This window comes from Astatotilapia calliptera, chromosome 2, assembly GCF_964374335.1.
Source record: "Astatotilapia calliptera chromosome 2, fAstCal68.1, whole genome shotgun sequence".
Lineage (NCBI taxonomy): Eukaryota > Metazoa > Chordata > Actinopteri > Cichliformes > Cichlidae > Astatotilapia > Astatotilapia calliptera.
In genome coordinates, this window is record NC_137423.1 from 14,104,388 (window position 1) to 14,129,751 (window position 25,364).

Here is a 25,364-nt window from a genome sequence, read left to right on the forward strand (position 1 = left end):
ATTAGAGATAAATAATGCATTTAAAATGTTTTATGAAACGTTATATAACTCTGAATTCAACAATGCAACTAGAATTCAATCTTTATTTCTAGATAAACTTGATATACCAAAAATTTCAGACAAAGACAAAGAAAATGTTGACAGGCAAATTAGTATATATGAAATTATAGAGTCTATAAACTCTCTAAATGCTGGTAAAACAGCTGGCCCAGACGGATTGCCAATTGACCTTTATAAATACTTCAAAGATAAATTAGCACACCCTCTTAGACATGTATATAGAATGTTTTAATACTGGTAATCTTACTGACTCATTAAGGGAATCCCTGATAATATTGCTTCCTAAACCTGGAAAACTAAATAACAAGTGTGAAAATATGCGTCCTATAAGCTTAATTAACACAGACACTAAAATTATTTGTAAAATTCTTGCCAAAAGATTAAAAAGTATTCTTCCAGTTATTATAGGAGATGATCAAAATGGATTTGTTAAACATAGACAGGGTTTTCATAATGTAAGACGAGTCCTCAACATTCTTCATAATCAAAGTGAACAGGAAGATACAGCCATTCTTTCGCTTGACGCGGAGAAGGCCTTTGATAGAATTGAACGGTCATATCTCTTTGATGTCATTGTTAGATTTGGGTTTGGTAATTTATTTCTGCATTGGATTAAGCTACTACACTGTCAATCTGTGGCTCAGGTTAAGACAAATGAGATAATTTCTGAACCATTTGACATTAAAAGAGGGTGCCCACAGGGTTCACCTTTATCTCCACTTTTATTCCTTTTAGCTATTGAACCGCTGGCAATAGCTGTTAGAACCAGCGGACAAATACAAGGTGTTAGGATTGGTAGAAAGGAGCATAGAATTGCTTTATTTGCTGATGATGTCATATTATTTTTACAGCAACTAAAAATTTCTGTGCCCGCTATAAAGGATTTAATAGACCAGTTTGGGGCCTTCTCAGGGTATAAAGTAAATGTAACAAAATCATCATTAATGTTACTTAAACAAGGGTATAATCAAAACGTAAGTCAGAATATATCTGGCTTTACTGTTAATTCTGAACTCACTTATCTAGGCATTAAAATAGTTCCTTCATTAAAAGATGTGGTGGTACTTAACTATAATATAATTCTACAGAAAATTTCCAAAGATTTGGAGCGTTGGATAAGTTTACCACTATCTATTATTGGAAGGATAAGTGTTCTTAAAATGAATGTATTACCTAAACTGTTGTATATGTTTCAAAATGTCCCACTGGCTCCTCCTGCTGGATTGTTTACTAAATTAGCATCATTAGTCAGAGAGTTTATCTGGAACAAGAAGCATCCTCGCATTCGCTTGTCTTTGTTGTATCTTCCCTTTGATACAGGGGGGTTGAAATGCCCCAATTTTTACTGGTACTATCTGGCTATTCAATTAAGGACAATAATGTTTTATTTTGGTGGGGATGGAAGCAAATTCTTTTAAAATGTCATTAAATTTGTACTTATACTCTGCAAAGCCAAAACAGTTAAAGAAAGAAACAAATAATCCTATAGTCCAAAATATGATTGAAGTTTGGTTTACAATTAAAGAAATGATGAATATTAAGAATAATCTCTCTCAGTTTAGTCCTATTTGGGGAAATGCCTTATTTGTACCAGGAAATCTGGACGCAGGGTTCCAGGGTTGGGCAGAAAAAGGTGTTAAGAAAGTGGGTGATCTGTTTTGTGATGGAGTAATGGTTTCATTTGAGGATTTAGTCTCAAAATTTCAAATCCCCCAAAAACACTTTTTTAAGTATTTACAAATTAGAAGCTTCATTTCTTCCATGCAAAATCAGTCTCTCAACATTCCCCAGTTAAGTAAGTTAGAGGAGTTAATGGTGAAAAAAGGTGGTAATAAAGGTTTAATTTCAACATTTTATAACTGGATTGTCTCTGCCTCTCCAGATACATCAGTTTCTAAGTTAGAAGCTGGGAGAAAGGACCTAAATATTAATATTTCTGAGGAGACATGGAAGTTAATTTGCTTAAAATCACAAAAACAATCAATTAATAATAACTTAAAGTTATTACAATACAATTGGATCATGCAAACATATGTAACACCAGTGAAATTGAATAAATATAATAACAGAATTCCAGATACATGTTTTAAATGTGGAGAAGCCCGTGGAACATTTTTCCACTGTATATGGGAATGCAGAATTGTCCGTGCATTTTGGCAGGAGGTGATGAACAAAATAAACCAAATTTTGAATAAAAAGATTGCTTTAGATGTAGAAATGTTGCTATTACAAGTGTATTCTAAAAATCTTAAACTAAGAGCCCATCAAATTAAGTTTATGGATTAATGTACATTACAGGCAAAACGTATGATTGCATTAAATTGGAAAACATCAGATCCTCCTGCTATTGGTGCTTGGATAAATTCTTTGGCACAGTGTATGGCAATGGAAACGATAACGTACTTTCTCAAAAACAAGTTAACATATTTTGATGAAATTTGGAAGCCATTTAAAAACTTTATAAAAGAAGTGAACATCGGACAACTCCTGCAGGAGTGTGGATGAGGAGAAAATTGTTTAGTATGTGCTAGCTATTTCTATTGTCTACTTTTTTTTTCTCTCCTTTCTTTTTTGTTTCCTTGAATATGTATAAATGCCACATATTGTACAAATGTATACATATTCTATGTGGGGGTTTTTTTATTTTTATTTTGTTGTAGGTTTGGAAGAGAGCAGGGTGGGGGGTGGGGGAAAAGGGTTCCTATTACAGCAGCATATTATTGGGAAAACAAACCTTTGTATGTTGTTGCAAAAAGCAATAAAATTTATATTTAAAAAAATGACTGAAGATGAGAAGCACATTTCCTGCTCATGTAAGAAGCCGGATGACAATGAATTTGGCCACAGAGCAGGTGCAGCACGGCAGCAGCTGATGTGTTTTTAATGAGTCCATCTTTTTTCTTCCACTTCATCTGAAAAAACATGATTTCATTTTTGGTCTCATCTCTGTGAAGCGAGGTGATTCCATCATTGTTCCCATGTCTAAGATGATTAGTTCAGTCAAATCTGTGGGTGATTAAGTAAAACACTGCATTAGTCCCGCAGATCGTGAAAACCTTCGCCCATCTGTGGGCCACTAATGTTACTCATGCCGTCTTTCTCCTCCTGTCTGTGGCCTGGATATTCACCTCTCTACACTCCCTGGAAGAACAAAAATCAGCTCAGAGTAAAATGGGTCACTTTGTGAATTTAAGATACGAAAAGTTGTGCTCAGACTCAGAGATGAGTGCTGTTGTAAATGACCTGTTGGAGCACCTCCTTACATGAGTCCTTTTCGTGGATCTGTGGTGGTGGTGGTGGTGAGTGTGTGTGTGTGTGTGTGTGTGTGTGTGTGTGTGTGTGTGTGTGTGTGTGTGTGTGTGTGTGTGTGTGTGAGAGGGGGGGGGGGTTAAGGGATTTATGTTTTCTTGTGCCAATGGGAGAAATTTGCCCTCGGGGCTTCCTGCCACAAACTTTGAGATTTTGGAAGCATCTGGGTTTAGCAAGGAGAGAGATCACGGGGTCAGGGTTCAAATATTCCACTTCAAGAGCATTAACCACACTTCTTCTACCTTCCTGATTTATTTCCTCTTTCTCACAATACAGTACAATAGAAAATAATAGAATGGGCATTTGTTATCATTTAGAACATTAACCATTAGAATGGTTCAAACAGCACAACAGAGGAGAAGATGGAGATGCAGCAGGAGAGGAAGGAGAGGAGGCAGGGGAAGAGGGAGGAAAGAGGGGAAGAAGAGATGTGAAATAGTAAAAGAAGAAGAGAGAGGGGAGGGAGGAGGAAAGGGAGGAGGGAGGAGCAGAGGAGACAGTGCTAGAGTTGTCTTCCTCTCCTCAGACGGAGACGTAGAGCGGCTGCGGGCAGGCTGGGCGCTATAAGCGCGCGGAATTGCTGCGCGCGGACAGAGGCGTCTGTGCGCACGTGAGTGTGACAACAGCGGCGCGGAGCTGTGACTGTAACTGAACCGTGAGGCGGGAAAAGTCCTGCGCAGACGCGTCGGCATGCTTCACCCGGACAACCGCACGCCCGAAGGCGGCGTCGCGCGCAGCTCTGACCCCCTCGCGTGACGCTGAATGGACCCGATGCGACTCGTCGACCCCCGGCACCTCCCGCAGCTGATGCCCCTGAAGGACCGGGAGCCCACCGCGGCGACGGGCACCCTGGGGCCCCGCAACTCCACGCCGGCCGCGGGAGGAGAGGCCCCGCAGCACCACGCCGTGCCCTGGGTGGCCACCCTGCTGGCCGGCGTCCTCATCGCGACCATCGTGGTGGATGTTATCGGGAACCTGCTGGTCATCGTCTCCGTGTTCAGGAACAGGAAGCTCAGGAAAGCAGGTACACTTGACCTCCCGGTAGATGCTCGTCAGCAGGATTTCTTTGAGTTTTTGGAACTTTGTGATTCCAGAACAGATGTGACCAGATGTTCGGTTACATCAGTGAATGTCTCTCTAAGAGTCCCCAGCATGAATCGTTTTATTTCTGTTCAATTTTATTGATTTCATTTATTGAACTCTTTTCTGCTTGAATAATACTACTTTTCTTTGCAAGTTGGTTGTTTTATATTTTTGTGCTGCAGGCATTTTCCAAGTTTTCCAAGATAAATAAACTCTAGCTTTGCATTTTGCATGTATTTCTTTTGATTTAAAATCATCTTTTTGTGTCCTTTGTTCTGTTTTATTAGATATTTCAGTCACCTGTGAAGCGCCTATAACCTGCATGAAAAGCTAATAAAGTTTAATTGGCTGATGGATCCAATGATGAGATGAAAGCACTTCTCTTTGCTCCTGTGTTTGTCTGTGAGCACATAGGAATTTAATCATTTGGGAGTTAAAAATGAGTGGATTGATCCATTGGTCCATTTTTCTGAGGGCGATGGCTCAGACATGCTTTCATGTTTGTGTATTTCAGTATGTTTGCGTGATATTTTGATGATATCCTAACTGAGAAATCTTATAAAAACCATAAAACAGTCATAATCGTGCAGTTACTTGGTTATTGTAATAGACCTGCAAGAATATTTAGAGAAATAAAAAGAGTATGTGGTACCCCAGAGTCCTCACAGAAGCCACTCTAACATCAGCCTGACAGGTTGATGAGTTCCTTTAATAGCTCTTTTGTTGTGAAAGTCTTGAAGAGTCTGAAGTTTGGCTCTCAGGCACTGATGAGCTGTTGGCTCGTGCAGAGGATCAAACTCTCCGAGACTCCCCGACACGTTTGAGGTGTGAGAAAAACGAAGCGCTGGCAGCCTGACAGCTGACTCACTGTGATCGATGAGTAAAACTCTGACAGCGACACACACTTCAGAAGCACCTGAGCACCTCCTGCTCATCAAACACATCATCATCACAGGTTCTGATAAAGCACTCACACTCCTTCACTGCACTTTTCAATACTCACATATTTCCCCATGAGTTATTTGGCAGTTTTCACATTCTGGTGATGCATGACGTCCAGCAAGACCTCAGGAGAATTAGTCCAGGCAGGAAAATCAATTCATCAGGGTTTCAGACTTGCTGCACCTGCTCGTATCTCCTCACAGCAATACGCAGCACAGGTCAGGGTGCTGGAGATCAACACATTTTACACAAACTGCGCCGCGCCGCTGTTTAACCTCCAGAAAAATAAATTATGAAGAAAGTAATGCATACTTTACTTAGTCATTGCAGAAAGTAATTAGATTACTTTTGCAGTAACAGTCTAACACTGAACTTTTTGCTTGTGGCCACATGTCCTGCTGCGTTTGTACGGCTCTGATGTCGTGTTGATGGACTGTTCTTTCAGGCCTGAGCTCAGTTAAATCTCCAGTGTCACATTTTTCTCCCTTGGTGCAAAAAACCAGAAGCAGTCATCACTCCAGTTAAAAAATGTGCATTGTTTTTGTCTGAAATGTGGCATGAAACAGCTCGCTTCATCATTTCCACCATCATTTCTTAATGTCTGGTACTAAAAGGCATTTATCACAGCAGCATATCTATGGATGAGGCTCCACGTGGACGTCCTCAATCTTTAAAATGTAATCTAAACTAATCAAAACCTGTCTTTGAACCTTCGATCTGCATCGTCTCTCAAGTCGGCCAATTTCGTGATTTCGTTTAGCAGTTTTCATGGTGCTGTTCAAACTGTCAGCTGATCTGAGAGAGCATTACTACCTTTTTGTTAGTATTATCATGGACACCGTATCATTACTACTCGATCACACAGGAAGACTGGAACAGATGAAGAGTTTAGTTTGAGATGGTTGAAGTAACCTGCTGCATCTGAGGTTTTTTTCTCTTTGTTGAAGGATCAGAGTGCTTAAAGTGTGAGCACTGACACTGTAGTGGGTTTACATCCTGCTGAGAAACTCCAGATAACAGAAAGACTTTCTTTTTCCAGTCTTTTTAAAATTCACACGAAGGTTGGTATAATTGCACATTTGAGAAATTATACCTTATAGAAGCTGGTAGATCTATAATATCCACTTTACACTGTATAGCTAATTGATTACAAGATCATTTTGTACCCTCATCTTGTTTTTCTGTACTTCAAATAAGACCTCTGCACTGATCTTCTTCTTTTAGAGAGTTATGATAAAATAATGCGACAAAATGCAGAAAAAGAGAGCGTTGTCTACAGATGTGAGCACACCTGTTAATGAACATCATTAACCCTCCAAACAGAACAAGTGTATCTGCTATGCAGCAAATATGAAAACAAAGAGCTACAGTTCCTCTAGTGTCCAGCAGAGGCAGCAGCAGAGAGTCACTCCCATCTGGTGTTTAAGTCTGACGTCATTAGCTGTTTCTGGGTCCAAACTTTGCTTCAGGTCCCTAAATCAAACGAACACTGCAGCATCACTGAGAGTGAGATCACTGTATAAATTCTTGACTGTTTAAATGATCGGTGTGGCTGCTCTACCAGGTGTAACAGTAAAGTTTAACATCCAAGCATCCATGAAAACAGAATTTCTGAAATTTAACGGAGTTAGAATTTAGCAGGACGTTAGCTCACTAGTTTCCATCTAAAGATGATATACCATGTTCTGACTGAGGGATTTCTGTAAGATTAAAACGTACAGCTCTGTTATCACTTCAGACATAAATGAAGACAGAAAACTAAACAGCAGTGACGTTAGTAGGGTTACTGAAGCTGCACTAGCTGGTATATAATGATGTGCTATGCGGTGGCTAGCTACACAGCTATGTTAGCATAATATAAACAGACCGAAGCTGGAGGATGAACGCTAACTTTTTTCCACTCGATAAAAGTTAACGTGAGTGTTCCCAATGGTTAGGGACAAATGCATTCACATGGCAGGATGCTGTAAAGAGACCAAACTTCAGTCAGGAGAAACAACTGAGATAATTCATCCACAATACGAGGTTAGCCATTAATATACTTCTGCATGGGCTGGGATGTAGTTACATCGTAAGGGTTTAAAAACTGAGCTTTAAAATGAATAGTGGTAATAAACCCGAGAAAGGTAAACAGTGATTACTGACTTCAAGATACATATCATTAAAACATGTTAAAAACACAACAGCCTTAATAAACGTAGAGTAGTCTGGACTCGGAAGCAGGATTCATACGTCATCACTTAAAAAACGGATAGACTCCCATGTAAAAATAAACGTATTTACAGCCTGATACACAAACTGTTTTAGTTTCTATAGATAATTTCCCCTTTCATAACACCTGTATGAGGAAGGATGTTTTTAAAATTCCCCTTTTGCATTATTAGGGGTGTGGCCTCTTTTTTACTTACAGGTAAAAGGCAATACAGAAAGCAGTAGCTGCTCCATTCTTGGGCCAATTTAGGCTTTTTTAACAACCAGCATGATAAAAAAAATGCTTTATTCTCTCTCTCAAAAGTCAATGTTAGTAATTTTCATTTAAAGACCCTCCCATTTCACATACACCAACATCCAAAAAGTGCCAACCCAAAAGTTGGCTTCATTAACCTCAAGAGTTATTCCTTCTGTCTATCCCTAAAGCTTGCACTCAAACTGAAACTGGGTGTTTCCTCCACCTGGAATTATCTCTGTGAGCTGCTTGTGCCAAATGTTCATTTTAAGTGACCTGTAGTCTGTAAATATTCTGTCTGATCTTTTGATGCATGCTCAATCATCAAGGTAAGGAAGTCCCAAAAGGTTGATTCTGTTCATCTGGACGTTTTTAGTGGGAGAAACGTTTAGTCACTCATCCAAGTGAGTTCTGCAGGTTTCCCCAACCTTATAAACAGTACATTTGCACATTAATAGATTCAAAATTCAAAACGTTTATTGTCATGTGTACAAAGAAAAGCATTTCTCTATGCAATGAAATTATTTCTCTGCTGTCCACACACAGATGCCTGTTAATATGTACAAATAGAACTAGAACAAATAAAATATAAACAGTATGAATAAATACATACAACAAAAATTGAAACAGATAAATAGATTTATATGCAAAAGAGCTATGAGCTTAATATGCTGGTTTGATATGTAAGATGATGTGATGTGCAAAGGTTATTTTTACTGTTAAAATAGGTCAGTTGTTCAAGAGTCTGATAGCAGTGGCGAAGAAGGAGTTGTTCAGTCGGGATGTTCTGGACACTTCTGCCCTCAGGACAAAGGTTTAGAAGTGTGAACAGTCCGTGTTCGGGGTGTGTGGGGTCTTTGAGGATGGAGTTCAATTCAATTTTATTTATATAGCGCCAAATCACAACAAAAGTCGCCTCAAGGCGCTTCATAGATACAGAGAAAAACCCAACAATCATATGACCCCCTATGAGCAAGCACTTTGGCGACAGTGGGAAGGAAAAACTCCCTTTTAACAGGAAGAAACCTCTGGCAAAACCAGGCTCAGGGAGCGGTGGCTATCTGCTGCGACCGGTTGGGGTGAGAGTCAGCTCTCCTCTGGACTCTGCGATGGTATATGCTCTGCAGAGAGGGCAGCGGGGTGACCTTCTCCGCGGTTGTTATCACTCTCTGCAGGCGTTTGCAGTCCATAGCAGTAGTGCTGCCATACCATGCACTGATGCAGCTGGTCAGTGTGCTCTCCACAATGAAGCTGTAGAACCTGCTGAGGATCTTGGCCAACATACCAAATTTCCTCAGCTTCCTCAAGAAATACAGCCGCTGCTGAGCCTTCTTGACCAGCTGTGTGGTGTTCAGTGTCCAGGTGAGGTCCTCAGTGATGTAGACGCCCAGGCATGTAAAGCTGCTCACCCTCTCCACCTCAAAGCCCCGGATAAACAGCGGCTGGTGAGGTCTTGTGTCCACTATCATCTCTTTTCTTTTATCAGTGTTGAGGGTGAGGTTGTTGTCCTCACACCATGACACCAGACCGGCCACCTCTCTCCTATAAGCCACTTCGTCCCCTCCAGTGATGCAACCAATCCCTGCTGTGTTGTCCGCGAACTTCAGTACGGTGTTATCCCTATTGGAGGCGACACAGTCGTGGGTGTACAGGATGTAGAACATGGGACTGAGGACCAACCCTGTGGAACGCCAGTGTTTGTAATAATGCTGGCTGAAGTCCTGTTGCCAATCTTGACGGACTGGGGCCTGCCAGTCAAAAAGTCCTGTAGCCAGTCACAAAAGGTGGGGTGTAGGCTGAGTGTTGCCAGCTTGTGAGTGAGTTTATGTGGGATGACTGTATTGATACTGGGGGCTTTGCATTGCTGAGACAGGCCAAAACCTTTGTCCGTAGTTGCTCTGCTTCCACGTCTGCAATGTTGTTTCGAATTAATGTTTCTGTGGCTGTGATCAGTCCACTAGCGGGATTTGTCTCTGCTTGGGTGAGTTGTCTGTCAGACATATTTTTCACCCACTTGTCCACACTTCTCTGTGTGGCATCCATCTTTCTTCTGGCCGCTGAGAACACTCTCTGTATTTTGCTTGTGTTTCTGATGCTCAGCAAGTCAAACTTTCTTTGTTGCCTGGTCTTAGACTATGTCCACACTATAGATAGATTTGAAAACAGGGTTTCCGTCTGAAAATGCTCCGCGTCCACACTAGCGTTTTCAGTCGTTTTCAGAGTTGTCCGTCCACATTGAAACGGCTGAAAATGCTTACGTTCCAGTACTGCGCATGCAAGAAGAACAAGAAGATTTGGCCTGCCTCATTTCTGTCTGCCATTTATTTACTTTACGGCTCGTTGAAACGTCGCAGCAAAAGGTTGGGGAAAAGCACCAAGTTTTTTAAATGGAAAAACAATGAGGTGGAGTTGTTGCTGCAAGTAACACAAAAGTACAAAGTTGCCAAAGCGCGTGAGAATTAAATGATTTGAAGAAAAGGAACATGTACAAACTGATATTAATCTTTAACAGGGCTGTCATAATTGAAAGCAAACAAAACAACTGCTGTATAATACCCTCCGCTATCTTTGTTTAACCCTCTCAGGCTCAAATTAAACTTTTTGTTGCTAATGCACAACCAAGTCCTGCAGTGGTACTTCTGAGTAAAAAAACCTCATAAAATATGTATGTGGGGTAATCAGGTTGTTAATTTTTAACTGTTGCAAATCGGCAACGCCTGCCTTGAGAGGGTTAATTGGTCACATGACCGCTTCACATGACTGAAATGCATCATCGTTTTAGAAAGTCTACGTTTTCGAGTGTCCACACTGCGACGGGACAGCTTTGTTTTGAAATGTATGCGTTTTCAAGAGCATTTTCAAAACCATGCGTTTTTCCTTGGGGAAAGCGTCGTCTCAGTGTGGACAGGAGGCCAAAATGGAGAGAAAACAATGCGTTTTCAAACGAAAACGCATTAATGTGGATGTAGCCTTAGACTTTTCACGCTGTGCTAGACGAGCCTTCTCAGTGAATTCGAACACTTTTTGAAAAGTATTCTTATTTAGAAGCATTGTAAGACTTTGTGAAGCTGCCCCTAACTGACCTCACTGCCCATTCCCACATAGCAAGGAGGTCTGGCCCGGATCTGGTATCAAGCCAGCACTGCTGGCTGACTTCTGGCATGATAAGACGTATGTCATCCTGATATGGCCCAGGTAAGCCTGGCATAGATGACACTGTCTATGTGATGGCATGCCATATCTGGCTCGATTGTGGTTTGGGTCATGTGGCCGAGGTTCATAGAAAACAGGTCTTCCCTGGATCTGGCATCAAGCTGGCACTTCTGACTGACCGGTGTCATGGCAGGGTGTATGTCAACCAGATGTGGGCCAGGTCTGGCAATGATGGCACTATTTATGTTCCTATTTTCCTACTTTAGTTAGGAGACCCAAATGCCATGTTGCAATACTATACTGCTATAGTAGCCAGCGTTTCAAATGCAGGTTTGACAGGTTTGTGAATGTATACTTTATCCAAAACCTAGCGATGGTTTACAGTTTACCACTGGGTGGCTGTAGCTCAGGAGGTAGAGCAGGTCACGTGCTAATCGGAAGGTTAGCGGTTCGATCCCTGGTTCCTCCAGTCTGCATGTCAAGAGTGTGAATGTGTGGGAAGCACACAGTTAGGAGAAAGTGTCTGAATGTTGTATAGAGTACTTTGAGTAATCTAGGTACCTAGGAAAGTGTTATATAAGAGTCAATCCATTCACTGTCTGAACAGAGTTTTGTCATGTTACTTTTGCACTGTTTTGCATGTTCTGACAACTGGCAAACATTCCCACCTATGGACAATTTAGAGTTTGCAGTTAACCTACCCCCACTAACTGCATGACTTTGCACTGTGGGAGGAAGCCCGAGAACCCGGAGAGAACCCACGCACGGGAAGAACATGCAAACTCCACACAGAAAGACCCCGGCCTAATGGTGGAATCAAACTCAGTACCTTCTTGCTGTGAGGCAACAGTGCTAACCACCATGCCGCCCTTGTTTGAATTAGTGGGTAAATAAAGACTGGGATGATTATCCAAGATCATTCTTTGTCACCTTCCAGTTATTCCATAACACTTGATCTCCAGAACATCACCTTGCTGTGGTGAAAAGTTATTAAACCAACACATTCTGTTGATCCCTGAGCCGGGGTTGTAATGATAAAAGTTGGAAATCTGGATGAATTATTCACCTCTGTCATTTATTCTTCTCGCTGCCTCCTCAGATATCTGATCACTCATCCTGTCCTCTCTTATCCCTCCTCTTCCTCCCCTTCCTCCCTTCTCTTCAGTAGCCTCATCTCCTTAATTTTCTTCACGGTTCTTCTCCTGCATGTCCATTTTTCTCCTCTCTCCTGCCTTTCTTGTCCTTTCCACTTGATTCATCCTCTCCAACTTTTCGTCTTTCTCCCTCTCTCCACAGTGTCCTTTTATCCTTCCTTTTCAATGATTCTCCTCTTCATTGCTCTTTTCTTTCCTCCTCCTGTCCCATCAGGTCTCTTATCTCTCAGATTTTCTCCTCTCGACTGCATCCTTCTCTCCTCTCCTGAAGGTAAATGATTCTCCTCTTTTCTCCATTTTTCTGCTCTCCCTCTCCATCTACCCTGATCACTGGTGTTACACTTCATCACCACATCTACACAAGCCCGACAGACTACCTTCATTCCTAACCTGCAAACTCTTCTTTCAGCTGCTCGTGCTGAAAAAGAAGCAGAGATTTTATATGTAAAGTAATTTCCGAGTTGGGCTGCTCTGCTCAGGTCTCAGAGGGACTGTTCAAACATGGGTGGAAGCGCAGTGTATCAGCGTCAAGGGTTACTGGCTGACTGCCCAAACTCTACCTGTTCAGCTCATTTTCTGGCTCTGAAACTGTGCGCTGTGTCCAGCAATCAATTTGATTGAGTCAGACTGTCCTGTTTGATCTCAGGTTCAGAACATCAGCAGAGCTCAAACTTTTCTGAGAACAGTCCCATTGGGCCGGAGCAAACCACACAAAGCTGCTTCATTCATGAATCTCATACATCTGCCCTTCATTAGCACTGCAGACGCAAATGCTCATCTCAAATATTCACGAGTAACAGCTCCAGTACAAAATGCTCTTACTGCAGGAAAAACATGTGGACATATCTGCAAGTTCACTCACAGGTTTCAGAAGAAACTCTCTGACGTGCTTTTTTTATAGGCTAGCCTGGAGGTTAGCCTCACCCTGGATTCATTAGCAAAAACAACTCAATTGGATTTTGCATTATTGCTAAAAAATGCTCTGTGGATAAAAATCTTCAGGATATGTTTGTTCAGGGAGATTAGGCTAACTTTAGCCTGTGGTCACATGACTTCCATGATGCTAAGTTTCATCTCAATAAGCCTCCTACTCTCTGGGATCTGCAAAACCTTTATGAGTCCGGTATTTAATAGACATGCGCACAAATACCATGACCATGCACAGTGTGGGGGTTCAAATCGCCCAGCTTCACCCAGGGTGGAGTGTGCATGAATGAATTGAATTGCGCCCTGTGGAGTTTTACTTTTCTCCACTGAAACACAGTTCAAGGATCTTTACTGCACAGCAAATAAAATATTATTTTTTATGCTCAAGCTAGCAGCGCTTAAGTAGAGTAAATTTGGAATGGAGTCAGGGCTATGCCAGGTTTTCTGCTTCCTTCAGACCTCTAATGTGACCATGAGCTGTGGTCATACAGCTGTGAGGATACAAGGGCCAGAAACGAATCCTCTAAAAGGTGTCCTGGCTCATCCTCAAAGGCCAGGTGAAGAGCTCTGTCAGAGCCGGTTGACTTGCTGGACACCTCCTTCCCAGATAGCAAAATTGGTATGGCCCGGATCTGGCCCACACAATGTGCTTACAAATGGCTCACAAAGAATGACATCCCTTTGGTGGCCCAGATCTGGTTTGCAAGAGGTGGCCCACATATGGGCCAGCACAAAAACAGTTGCAGACATACTGGTGGTCCTGTGCTGGCCCATCTGCGGATCACCTCTGGCAAACCTGGTCTGGGCCACCAAAGGGTCGTCATTCTTTGCGGTATGTGGGCCATGTGTAAGTTGCGTGCAGCGACGGGCCAGTTGCAGACAAACTGCTGGCCCTGTGCTGGCCCAGAACAGTTTCAGCTCTGGCCCCACATGTCAGCCTAATGTGTACTTTAATCAAGCCATGTAATAACAACATGTGCCCAAACGTAATAGTGCAAAAGTAACATGACAAAACTCCGGTCAGACAGTCAATGGACTGATTCTTTTATAGCGCTTTTTCACTCTGTCAGATTACTCAAAGAGCTCTATACAACATGCCGCAGTCACACACTTTCTCTAAACTACATGCTTCCTAACTGCATTCATTCACATTCACACTCTTGACATACAAACTGGAGGAGGCAGGGATCAAACCACTAACCTTCTGATCAGTAGGTAACCTGCTCTACCTCCTGAGCTACAGCCACTCTGCGGCAAACCCGTCAAACCTGCATTTGAAACGTTAGCTACTATAGCAGTATAGTATTACAACATGGCATTTGGGTCTCCTAACTAAAATAGGAAAATAGGAACATAAATATTGCCATCATTGCCAGACCTGGCCCACATCTGGTTGACATACACCCTGCCATGACACTGGTCAGTCAGAAGTGCCAGCTTGATGCCGGATCCAAGGAAGACCTGTTTTCTATGTGGGTTAGTGAGGTGTTTCATGTCCTGCTGGGAGGAACTGGATGTGTCTCCAGTTATTGTGCTTCCAGTCGTTGCCTGCATCTTGATTTCTGATCACCCGAGTGGAGGTGGGCTTTTTCTTGTTGCTAGTTTTTGGCTTCTGATCTGGATTTCAAATGCATGTGTCATATCACCTTGGATGTGCATGAGACACAGGAGCCAGACTTGCTGGTGTAATAAAAATTTGTTAAATTTGTAAGAAACAATGATAGGTTCATCTAGCATAAACCTATTGCTGGAACGCCAAGACAATTCTACTACAATGTCAAAAGCAAGACGCAAGTCACTAGAGCTCTTTGTGTTGCTCGTGCACGAGGGAGAGAACCGTGACGAGTGCTGTTCCTGATGCTTGAACCTCAGTCACTCTCAGTTAGCTCCCCCGTAGCACTGCTCTTTATTGTGATTACATGAATATGCATAGTCTCGTTAACATTTGACGTCTTACATAGGCATGTGAACAAAGTACCGTTTGTGTGTATGTGTAGATATGCGTGTGTGTGTGTATGTATATGGGCGTGTGTGTGTGTGTCAAGATATGACCCTGTGACTCCCCAAAGCTGGTGCTAGGAGCCCAGCGGTCCACCTAAACAAAGGGCTCTTATACTTAAGCAGATACAGAGTAGGTGTCTTCCTATAGTATAAATCAGAAAGAGAAGGTACAACCTCTCTCATGACCCTAGGATGTGTGTGCATGCTAGAACACTCTGGAAGGCACACAGAGTCTTTGCAGACTGCTAAGGATCAGACCTCCATAATTATGCAATCGATTTTATACCTTTAACCATATATGAGTCTATATTTCTAAGCATAAATGATAATCCAACAATATAATATAAACAAGTTTCCCACGTGTGGGACTAATAAAGGTTATCTTATCTTATCTTATAAACCTAACAAACAACATTTCTTTTGCGTCCTCTTAATATTTTGACAATTTTAGCATTTTATGAGTCACTTAAATGATTTCATAAATGAGTAATCTATATGCCATCTTTTCATGAACTATCTGCACAGGACCACAGTTACTTTAAAAAAAATCTGCTCTGAAACAACAGCACAACACTTCATCCTGAAGTCTGTAATACTCAGATATTTAAACATATGTTAATGGTCAGCGTGTGCTCACAGATGGAGTTTGGCCAGTTTTAAGAGTTTTCAGAGTTGGGATGGTGGGAGGATCCTCTGAATCATGACAAGCAAAGCTGAGCAGATGGCTTTTTATATAAATGTATATATATATATATAGATATATATATATATATATATATATGCTGATGATATACATGCACACTAGAGGCTAAAGTATTTCAAGTATTTAACTATGTTGTCTTTTTTGTGTTTGTCACAGTGAGGAAGAGGTAGTGCAGATCAGCGGAAAGCATTTTAATAAAGTTCAGATTAATAATGTGATTTATGCTCTGCTGAGTTTATCAGACACACAAGTCTTCAGTTCTACAGAAAATGATCATTAAACACAACATGAGGAATTATCGTATTTTTTGGACCATAAGGCTGCCATGGTATAATTCTCAAACACGTACCCTAAAGCAGATGACTCGTAAGCTGGAGAGGAAATGGCGTGTCACAAATTTAGAGAATCATCATTTAGGCTGGAGAAATAGTTTGTTGCTTTATAAGAAAGTCCTCCGCAAAGCCAGAATATCTTACTATTCGTCACTGATTGAAGAAAATAAGAACAACCCCAAGTTTCTCTTCAGCACTGTAGCCAGGCTGACAAAAAGTCAGAGCTCTTTTGAGCCAACCATCCCTTTAACGTTAACTAGTAATGACTTCATGAACTTCTTCACAAATAAAATTTTTATCAATAGAGAAAAAATTACCAGTAATCATCCCACAGATGTAATATTATCTACAGCTACTCTTAGTACCATTGATGTTAAGTTAGACTCTTTTTCTCCAATTGATTTTTCTGAGTTAACTTCAATAATTACTTCCTCCAAACCATCAACGTGTCTTTTAGACCCCATTCCTACAAAACTGCTCAAAGAAGTCCTGCCATTAATTAATTCTTCGATCTTAAATATGATCAACCTGTCTCTAATAATTGGCTATCTACCACAGGCCTTCAAGTTGGCTGTAGTTAAACCTTTACTCAAAAAGCCATCTCTAGACCAGCAGTCTTAGCTAATTATAGGCCAATCTCCAACTTTCCTTTCATATCAAAAATCCTTGAAAGAGTAGTTGTCAAACAGCTAACTGATCATCTGCAGAGGAATGGCTTATTTGAAGAGTTTCAGTCAGGTTTCAGAGCTCATCACAGCACAGAAACAGCTTTAGTGAAGGTTACAAATGATCTTCTTATTGCCTCTGACAGTGGACTCGTCTCTGTGCTTGTCCTGCTAGACCTTAGTGCAGCATTCGATACTGTTGACCATAATATCCTATTAGAGCGATTAGAACATGCTGTAGGTATTACAGGTACTGTGCTGCAGTGGTTTGTATCATATCTATCTATTAGACTCCAGTTTGTACATGTAAATGGAGAGTCCTCTTCACACACTGAGGTTAATTATGGAGTTCCACAGGGTTCAGTGCTAGGACCAATTCTGTTTACACTATACATGCTTCCCTTAGGCAGCATCATTAGAAGACATAGCATAAATTTTCACTGCTATGCAGATGACATCCAGCTCTATCTATCTATGAAATTAGATAACACACCAATTAGTTAAACTGCAGGAATGTCTTAAAGACATAAAGACCTGGATAACCGCTAACCTTCTGCTTCTTAATTCAAATAAAGCTGAGGTTATTGTACTTGGCCCTGAAAATCTTAGAAATATGGTATCTAATAGAGGTGGGAATCACCATACATCCCACGATACGATATTATCACAATACTTAACGCACGATACGATATTATTGCAATTTTTAAAAATATTTTGTGATATTCAGATTCTGTACATAAAGGTAAACTTTATCAATATTCATTTTGTCTAATATCAAAGTCTCACACTCAGTCTTTCTCTCATTTCAGTCAGTTTTATTGTTGACAAACTGAACGGTTTGTATTACAGTCTAGACCAAATTAACTGAATGCAACCATCTGGTACAATTATAGCTATTCTGAACTATGAAATTTATGAAAACTATGCAGCCCCTTCAGCAACTGAAGAATTAGAAAGTAAATTAAAACAAAATATAATTTTACATTAAATAAAAAAGTTTTAAACATAATTAAAATAAAACATGTCTTAAATTAAAATAAGTAAACTGTCATGTTTATTGCTGACAAAAAAAAAGTTAAACACATTTGGACAGTGAAGGAATGTCAGGATTCTTGCTCAGAAAAAGGATCAACATGCTGTGAAGTCAGAGCATGTTCCAGTCCACAAAAACTTTTTTTGTAACAAAATATCGATTTCTGCTGTCCCTGTATCGATACATTATTAGCAAACAAAATATCACAATACTACACAGTATCAATTTTTTCCCCCACCCCTAGTATCTAACCAGATTCTTACTCTGGATGGCATTACCTTGGCCTCCAGTAACGCTGTGAGGAACCTTGGAGTCATTTTTGACCAGGAAATGTCCTTCAACGCACATATTAAACAAATATGTAAGACTGCATTCTTCCATTTGCGCAACATCTCTTAAGTTAGAAATATCCTGTCTCAGAGTGACGCTGAAAAACTAGTTTATGCATTTATTACTTCCAGGCTGGACTACTGCAATTCATTATTATCAGGATGTCCAAAAAACTCACTGAAAAGCCTTCAGCTAATCCAAAATGCTGCAGCAAGAGTCCTGACAGGGACTAGAAAGAGAGAGCAGATTTCTCCTGTTTTGGCTTCCCTTCATTGGCTTCCTGTTAAATCCAGAATTGAATTCAAAATCCTGCTCCTCACATACAAGGTCTTAAATAATCAGGCCCCATCTTATCTTAATGACCTTATAGTACCATATCACCCTATTAGAGCACTTCGCTCTCGCTCTGCAAAACTACTTGTTGTTCCTAGAGTATTTAAAAGTAGAATGGGAGGGAGAGCCTTCAGTTTTCAGGCCCCTCTTCTGTGGAACCAGCTTCCAGTTTGGATTCGGAATACAGACACTATCTCTACTTTTAAGATTAGGCTTAAAACTTTCCTTTTTGCTAAAGCATATAGTTAGGGCTGGACCAGGTGACCCTGAATCCTCCCTTAGTTATGCAGCAATAGACATAGGCTGCCGGGGGATTCCCATGATGCATTGAGTTTTTCCTTTCCAGTCACCTTTCTCACTCACTATGTGTTAATAGACATCTCTGCATTGAATCATATCTGTTATTAACCTCTGTCTCTCTTCCACAGCATGTCTTTTATCCTGTCTTCCTTCCCTCGCCCCAACCGGTTGCAGCAGATGGCCGCCCCTCCCTGAGCCTGGTTCTGCCAGAGGTTTCTTCCTGTTAAAAGGGAGTTTTTCCTTCCCACTGTCGCCAAAGTGCTTGCTCATAGGGGGTCATATGATTGTTGGGGTTTTCTCTGTATCTATGAAGTGCCTTGAGGTGACTTTTGTTGTGATTTGGCGCTATATAAGTAAAATTGAATTGAATTGAATTGAATAAGGCGCACTGGATTATAAGGCGCATTAAGCGAAACAAAATGGTCAATATTAATGACTAACCTCGTATTGTGGATGGATTATCTTGCATTAACTTTTATCGAGTGAAAAAAAGTTAGCATTCATCCTCCAGCTTCACTTTGTTTATGTTATGCTAACATAACTGCGTCGCTAGCGATCACGTAGCACATCATTATATACCAGCTAGTCCAACTTCAGTAACCCTATAAAAGTCAATGCTGTTTAATTTTCTGTCTTCATTTATGTTGGAAGTGATAGCAGAGCTGTACGTTTTAATTTGTTCAGAAATCTCTCAGTCAGAACATGGTATATCATGTTTAGGTGGAAACTAGCAAGCTAACTTCCTGCTAACTTCTAACTCCGTTAAATTTAATAAATTCTGTTTTCATGGATGGTTGGATATTGAACTTAATTGTTACACCTGGTAAAGCAGCACTACTGATCATTTACACAGACAAACTCTCAGTGATGTTGCAGCATTCGTTTGTCTTTGGGACCTGAAGCAGACGGAGTTTTGAACCAAGATTACTCCGCGAAGCTCCCGACTACGGTAGCCGTAATGGTACGACAATCCATCAAGCGGTGCGGCTTCATAGCTTAGCATAGTCGTACTAAAACATTTTTTGAGATATTTTTGAGCGCCATGTACCACATAAAATCGGTTTGAGGTCAGTAAGCACAACCAGAATTCATACATAAGGCGCACAGGATTATAAAGCGCACTGTCTATAGTGTGGAAAATACAGTACTGTGTGTTAAAGGAGGTTAGATGTGATCAATTGATTATGGAGCATTCACAGGCCAGCTGTCAGCATGTAAAGGAGTGACTGTGTGCTGCTGTCAGCAGGACTGCTGTCCAATAATCAGTCTTAAACTGGCAGACACAAGCACATGTTTTCACAGGAAATCTTTATGAAATTAAGCATAATTAGCTTGTATTGACTGTTCCCGATAATGAGACAGTCTCATGGGGGTATTTAAACTGATGGACTTTAAAGCTTCAGCTTCTTAATCTCGTCACAAACATAATGGGAGGAGGCATAGTTAATTCCCATATTTTCCTCTCCTTGCATGAGTTCTGATTCTGGTTACCTGCAGACTGTAACTGCACCCCACCGGTGAGCCTTCACAAAGTCCAGGGTCATACTGAGATCACAGCCTAACCAGTGGACAGGTGTCAGATCACTCACCGTCTCACCGGCTTTCATACAGTACAAAAAACAGAAATAGAACTTTTGATCTGTGCCAGAACCCCTGGGCATATGATAAATAGGCATTTTCCTGTTTTTTTTCCTTTCACAGTAAAAGTTTTTGACATCTATAATGTGCAATTTTTGTATTTAAAAAAGTCTTCAATGACCATATGACCATTTCTTATATAACTGCTCTTGTTTTGATTTTTAGACACAGAAAGTCGATCTGTTTCTTTGTGCACATTCATCCGTCCATCAACCGTCCGACCATTCATCCAACCGTCCATCCATCCATCCATCCATCCATCCATCCATCCATCTTTCCATCCATTCATCCAACCGTCCATCCAACGATCCAACCCTCCATCCATCCAACATCTGTCCAACTCTCCATCCAACCGTCCATCAATCCAACTGTCCATCCATTCATCCAACCATCCGTCCATCCATCCATCCATCCATCCATCCATCCAACCGTCCATCAATCCAACTGTCCATCCATTCATCCAACCACCCGTCCATCCATCCAACCGTCCGTCCATTCATCCAACCATCCATCCAACTGTCCATTCATCCAACTGTCCATCCTAGCTGTAAGATTAATGTACTTCACATTTCATGTGTGAAACTGTCTGCTGCGTGTTGTTGGGTGTTCTATAGAAAGGGTTAAAATGTGGTTCCGGGCTCGGAGGGTCAGTGACCGTCAGCATCAGGGTTCACCTGAAGTCTCACATCTGAACAGTTATAGTGTTCAGATGTGAGATGTTCCATAGTGATTTACACATTACAGTTTTTCTCCATTGGTTTGGCTCATTTCTTGAAACAGAAATTACATTCTCAAAACTCTAAGATCATTTGGCAAAACACTCTTACAGTTTAGCACAACACTATAGCTCAACTGCAAAAGCTCATCTCTTCCAAAACTGGTCACTCAGGCTTCAATCTAAATCCCTTTCTCATTTAAACAGTCAGTGTCTCCAAAATGGCAAAGATCCTTCTCAATAGCTTTGGCTCATTTCTCGACACAGATCGGACATTCTCATCATTCTTGGTGCTTTTGTCAAAATAAACCTGGATGGTTGATCACAACAACATGGTCCACCTGCAAAAGCTCATATCTCTCCTAAAACAGTTCACTCATGTGTCAAAACTACATTTCTTTCTAATCTGAATAGTCAGTTCCCCCAAAATGCATCGTCCCTATGGCATTGTGTGAGTACTGCCATACAAAATGTTTAGATGTTTTGTCACTATGGCAGAGGACCAAAAATATACAACAGAAAAGAGTAGCCTCCAAGGTTTGACATCACAGATTGCACTCACACTACCAAGGAAATGATAACCATTTTTTATTCACACACAAAGAAAGTTTCATACATATGTAAAAAGAAAATGTAGTAAATTGTATGAACACAAAATCAAAAAACAAGGACTTATTCAGTGGTCGCTGTACTCATTCTCCCGCTCTTGTCCACTGTCTTCACCCTCCTGATTATTTACACGCTGTTGTCCGTCTGGCCACAGATTCTCGTCCACATCACAGCAGATACTTTCTCTTGCGATGCAATGAGGGAAGAAACGGCGTGCATGCTGCAACCATCCCCTGCATTGATGGTTGCGGCATGCACGCCCCTGGGACGGCTGATCCTGAGCATGATGCTCTCCACCTCCAAGCAGAAAAAAAACCCTCCTCTATCAGATTGAGGAAAGGAGAGTAAGGTGGTAGGAACCCCATGACCATCCTTGGATGCGTTGCAAACCAGCCCCTAATGAGTGGGCTATGGTGGAAATTGACATTGTCCCACACAATTACATAAATGGGTAGGTGAGGTCCTATGAGACCTCTCTCATTTTCAGGGATAAAATCGGTATAAAGGCGATCCAAGAAGATGAGGAGCTTGTATGTGTTGTATGGGCCAAGACTGGGGATGTGAGTGGCCACATCATTTTCAGAAATGGCAGCACACATAGTTATATTGCCCCCTCGCTGACCTGGGACATCCACTGTGGCCCAGTGGCCAATAATATTACGGTCTTCGGCCCTTGGCCAGGTTGAAGCCAGCTTCATCCACGAACACCAGGATGTGAGGGGTCTCATGTCCTTCCAATGCCATTATTCTCTAAAATAGAGTAAAGACCATAAAATCAGTCATACAGAAGAGTCATATACTACAGTTAGACAATTACATGTTCTCCCCCACAGGTTCAATATACTACAGGCCAGTGATAGGCCTATGAGGAAGTACTGCAGGGGTATTTGATAGAAAGGGGAGTGGGAAATACTGATGACTTACTGAGATGTTACAGTAAAACCTACAGTATTAGATAGATTTGATAAGGATTATAATGAGAATTGTATCTGTCAAGTGTTCCTCTGACTGTGAGGTGTCCACACTTGAAAAAGACCAGACTTTGAATTTCACTCAACTTTATTTAGACCAACTAGTTGGTAGGTAGCAGCAGGTAAAAAACCTTTCAACACAAAAATAAAGAACACTTCATTAACCATTCAGATAAATTACATGCATTACACAAAAGACAGATGAAATAACAAAATACACTTCAGTAAAGCCATTTACCATGTGGTTAACTGTGTTAATTTAACTGTGGTCTTTAAATAAATATACACAATGTGTCTTCTTTGCATTTAACACTTTTTTATAAACAATTGTATTTTAAAGTATACATTTTAGAGTTCACAAACATTTTAATAGAGACTTTAACTAAGGATTTTCTTTACAAAGAATTATTTTCTTTAAATCAAAACCAAACATTTATTCTCTATTTTTACGATCCACCCAAGGATTTGGGGGGTAACTATTTTTAATATTAAGTAACATAAATATGTGGGAACACTAACTGCACAAACAATTTATTCAAACTTAAACATTCTTTTTTGTCAATATAATTTTTTAAACTTAAATGCAGCAACTATTTCCCTAAGGAATCCACCAATCCTGGACATCAGTGCTACTCTGGATTTCACCAACACGGTTTGCGAAGAAGGTCTGGAAACCGTAGCTCTCACGCTGGATTGCACCCAAGACGGTCTGGCTGTCGACGAGGTGGTACCATTTTTTGACCTGGATTCTGCAGTGTCTCTGGAAGTAGGTCTTCAGACGGGCAGCAAAGACTGCGCCACACATCTCTGCTTTAACAGGATCACCTTTGTAGTTGAGAGGCGTCAGTTTGGCTTTGGACTCTACTAGTCTCACAATGACACCATGGCTGCAGCTCCAGCGAAGGTACATCACTGCACCATATGCATGTTCACTGCCATCAGAGAACGTGATGGCACTGGGCTCTGCACAAGGATCTGGTGGAGTCAGGGCTCTAGTGAAATGCAGTTTTTTCAGGTCAGCATACTCTTCCAGAAGCTTTATAGCGTCTTCTCGGAGACCTTCAGACAAGGCTGCGTCCCATGTGTCTTCGAGGCAGTGCTTTACTTTTGCTTCTTGGAAAGCTCTCCTTACCAGGATGGCACCCTTTTGTTTGACGGGAGTCACTAGACCGAGTGGGTCGTATAGGCCGGAGACTTGGCTTAGCAGTTCTCGCCTGGTGAGTGGATCAGGTGTTTGCTCTCTGACTTCTTCTCTGAGCAGGTCTTGACCAAGGCGCATTTTTCTCCTTTTCTTTGAGAAGTTCACTGCAACCATGACATGAAGCTTGTCATCATTGATGGTGTAGCCAAGGCCAAGGGCTTTGTTGTCATCTTCCCTCAGCTGGTTCGGCAGGATCATAGTCTTTGGCTCTGATCGAGGCAACTCTTTATTCGACTCCTCCCTCCCACTTTGACTGGAGTAGACCCAAGGCTTCATGTAGAATCCTCCAGCTCTCAGGATGTGCTCAATGTTGGCTGTTAGGCGTCTCAGATGGTCGAGGTCATTGTGTGATGTCAGGATGTCATCGACATAAGCATCTTCTTCCAGCACACGTTTCTCCTCTGTGAAGTGACTGAAGGTAGGTAGGTTTGCAGTTTCTCTCATGGCGACTTGGGCTATGCAACCAGCAGGTTTGTCTCCAATGTTGACTCTTGTTATAGCATAGTCTTCTATGTCTGCATCTTCTGTGTCACGCCACAAGAATCTGTGCAAGTGGACTTCTCGATCTTCCAGCCAGACGGAGTTGTACATCTTGCGGACGTCACCAAGGGCGGCGTAGACACCAGCTCGGAACCTCAGCAGGACAGCTCTTATCAGGTTCAGGACATCAGGACCTTTGATGAGGATGTCATTCAGGCTGAGGCCTCTGTACTTCTGGCTGCTGTTCCACACCAACCTCACTGGGGTAGAGACAGAGTGTGGATTTGGCGCGATGAGGTGGCTTATGTACCATACTGGCCTAGTCCAACTCTGCAGGACTTCTTTGGACAGCTTCACTGCAGCTCTGCGGTTTACCATCTCATTAACTTGTGCAGCATAGGCCTTCTTCCATTCAGGTTCTTTAGATAGCTTCATCTCGGTTCTGATAAATGTTGCTTCTACCGCTTTCCTGTTATTTGGCAAGGTTGCTGGATCTTCTACCCATGGGTATTTGGCATGCCAATGTGGTTCACTGCTGTGGTCATCTCCAGTTGAATAAGTCAGGCCGTTCCTCACGATCTCCATCTCCCTCTCTTCTGCGAGCGTCATTTCTTTACCCCCTGGCTGGCAGCTCCCACAACGACACCCTCCACATCTCGGCTGGCAAGCGGCTCTGATGCTTTCCCACCTCCACCACTTCAGAAAGTCTCTGCTGCTGGTAGCTGTGGTGGATAGAGTCTCAGGGTGATTAGGATGCTGACAGGAAGCTAGGTCTTTAGTGAACTTTAATGCAGCAGCTCTCATTGATCTTGCGAAGTGAGTCTTGGAGGTGTGGGCCATCAAAGTGACTTCCTCAAAGAGGTCTGGATGTGCGCCCCCAATTGTCTTGCCAAGTGGACCGTCCCAGAGAACCAGGTCACCGATGGAACGGATCTTTTGGGGCACCAGCTGGCCTTCTTTATGGCTGATTAGAAGCTGG

General features: G+C 41.7%; 1 protein-coding gene across 1 annotated transcript in view; it reads left to right on the top strand.

Annotated features, from left to right (window-relative positions):
- Window positions 1-3,789: 3,789 nt before the first annotated feature.
- The window catches only part of mtnr1al (melatonin receptor type 1A like), a 46,022-nt gene continuing 24,447 nt past the window's right edge, over window positions 3,790-25,364 (top strand). The window contains exon 1 of the mRNA XM_026185229.2: window positions 3,790-4,393. Within this exon, the coding sequence (XP_026041014.1) occupies window positions 4,132-4,393 (262 nt within the window). The 5' untranslated portion in view covers window positions 3,790-4,131. The remainder of the gene's footprint in view (window positions 4,394-25,364) is intronic.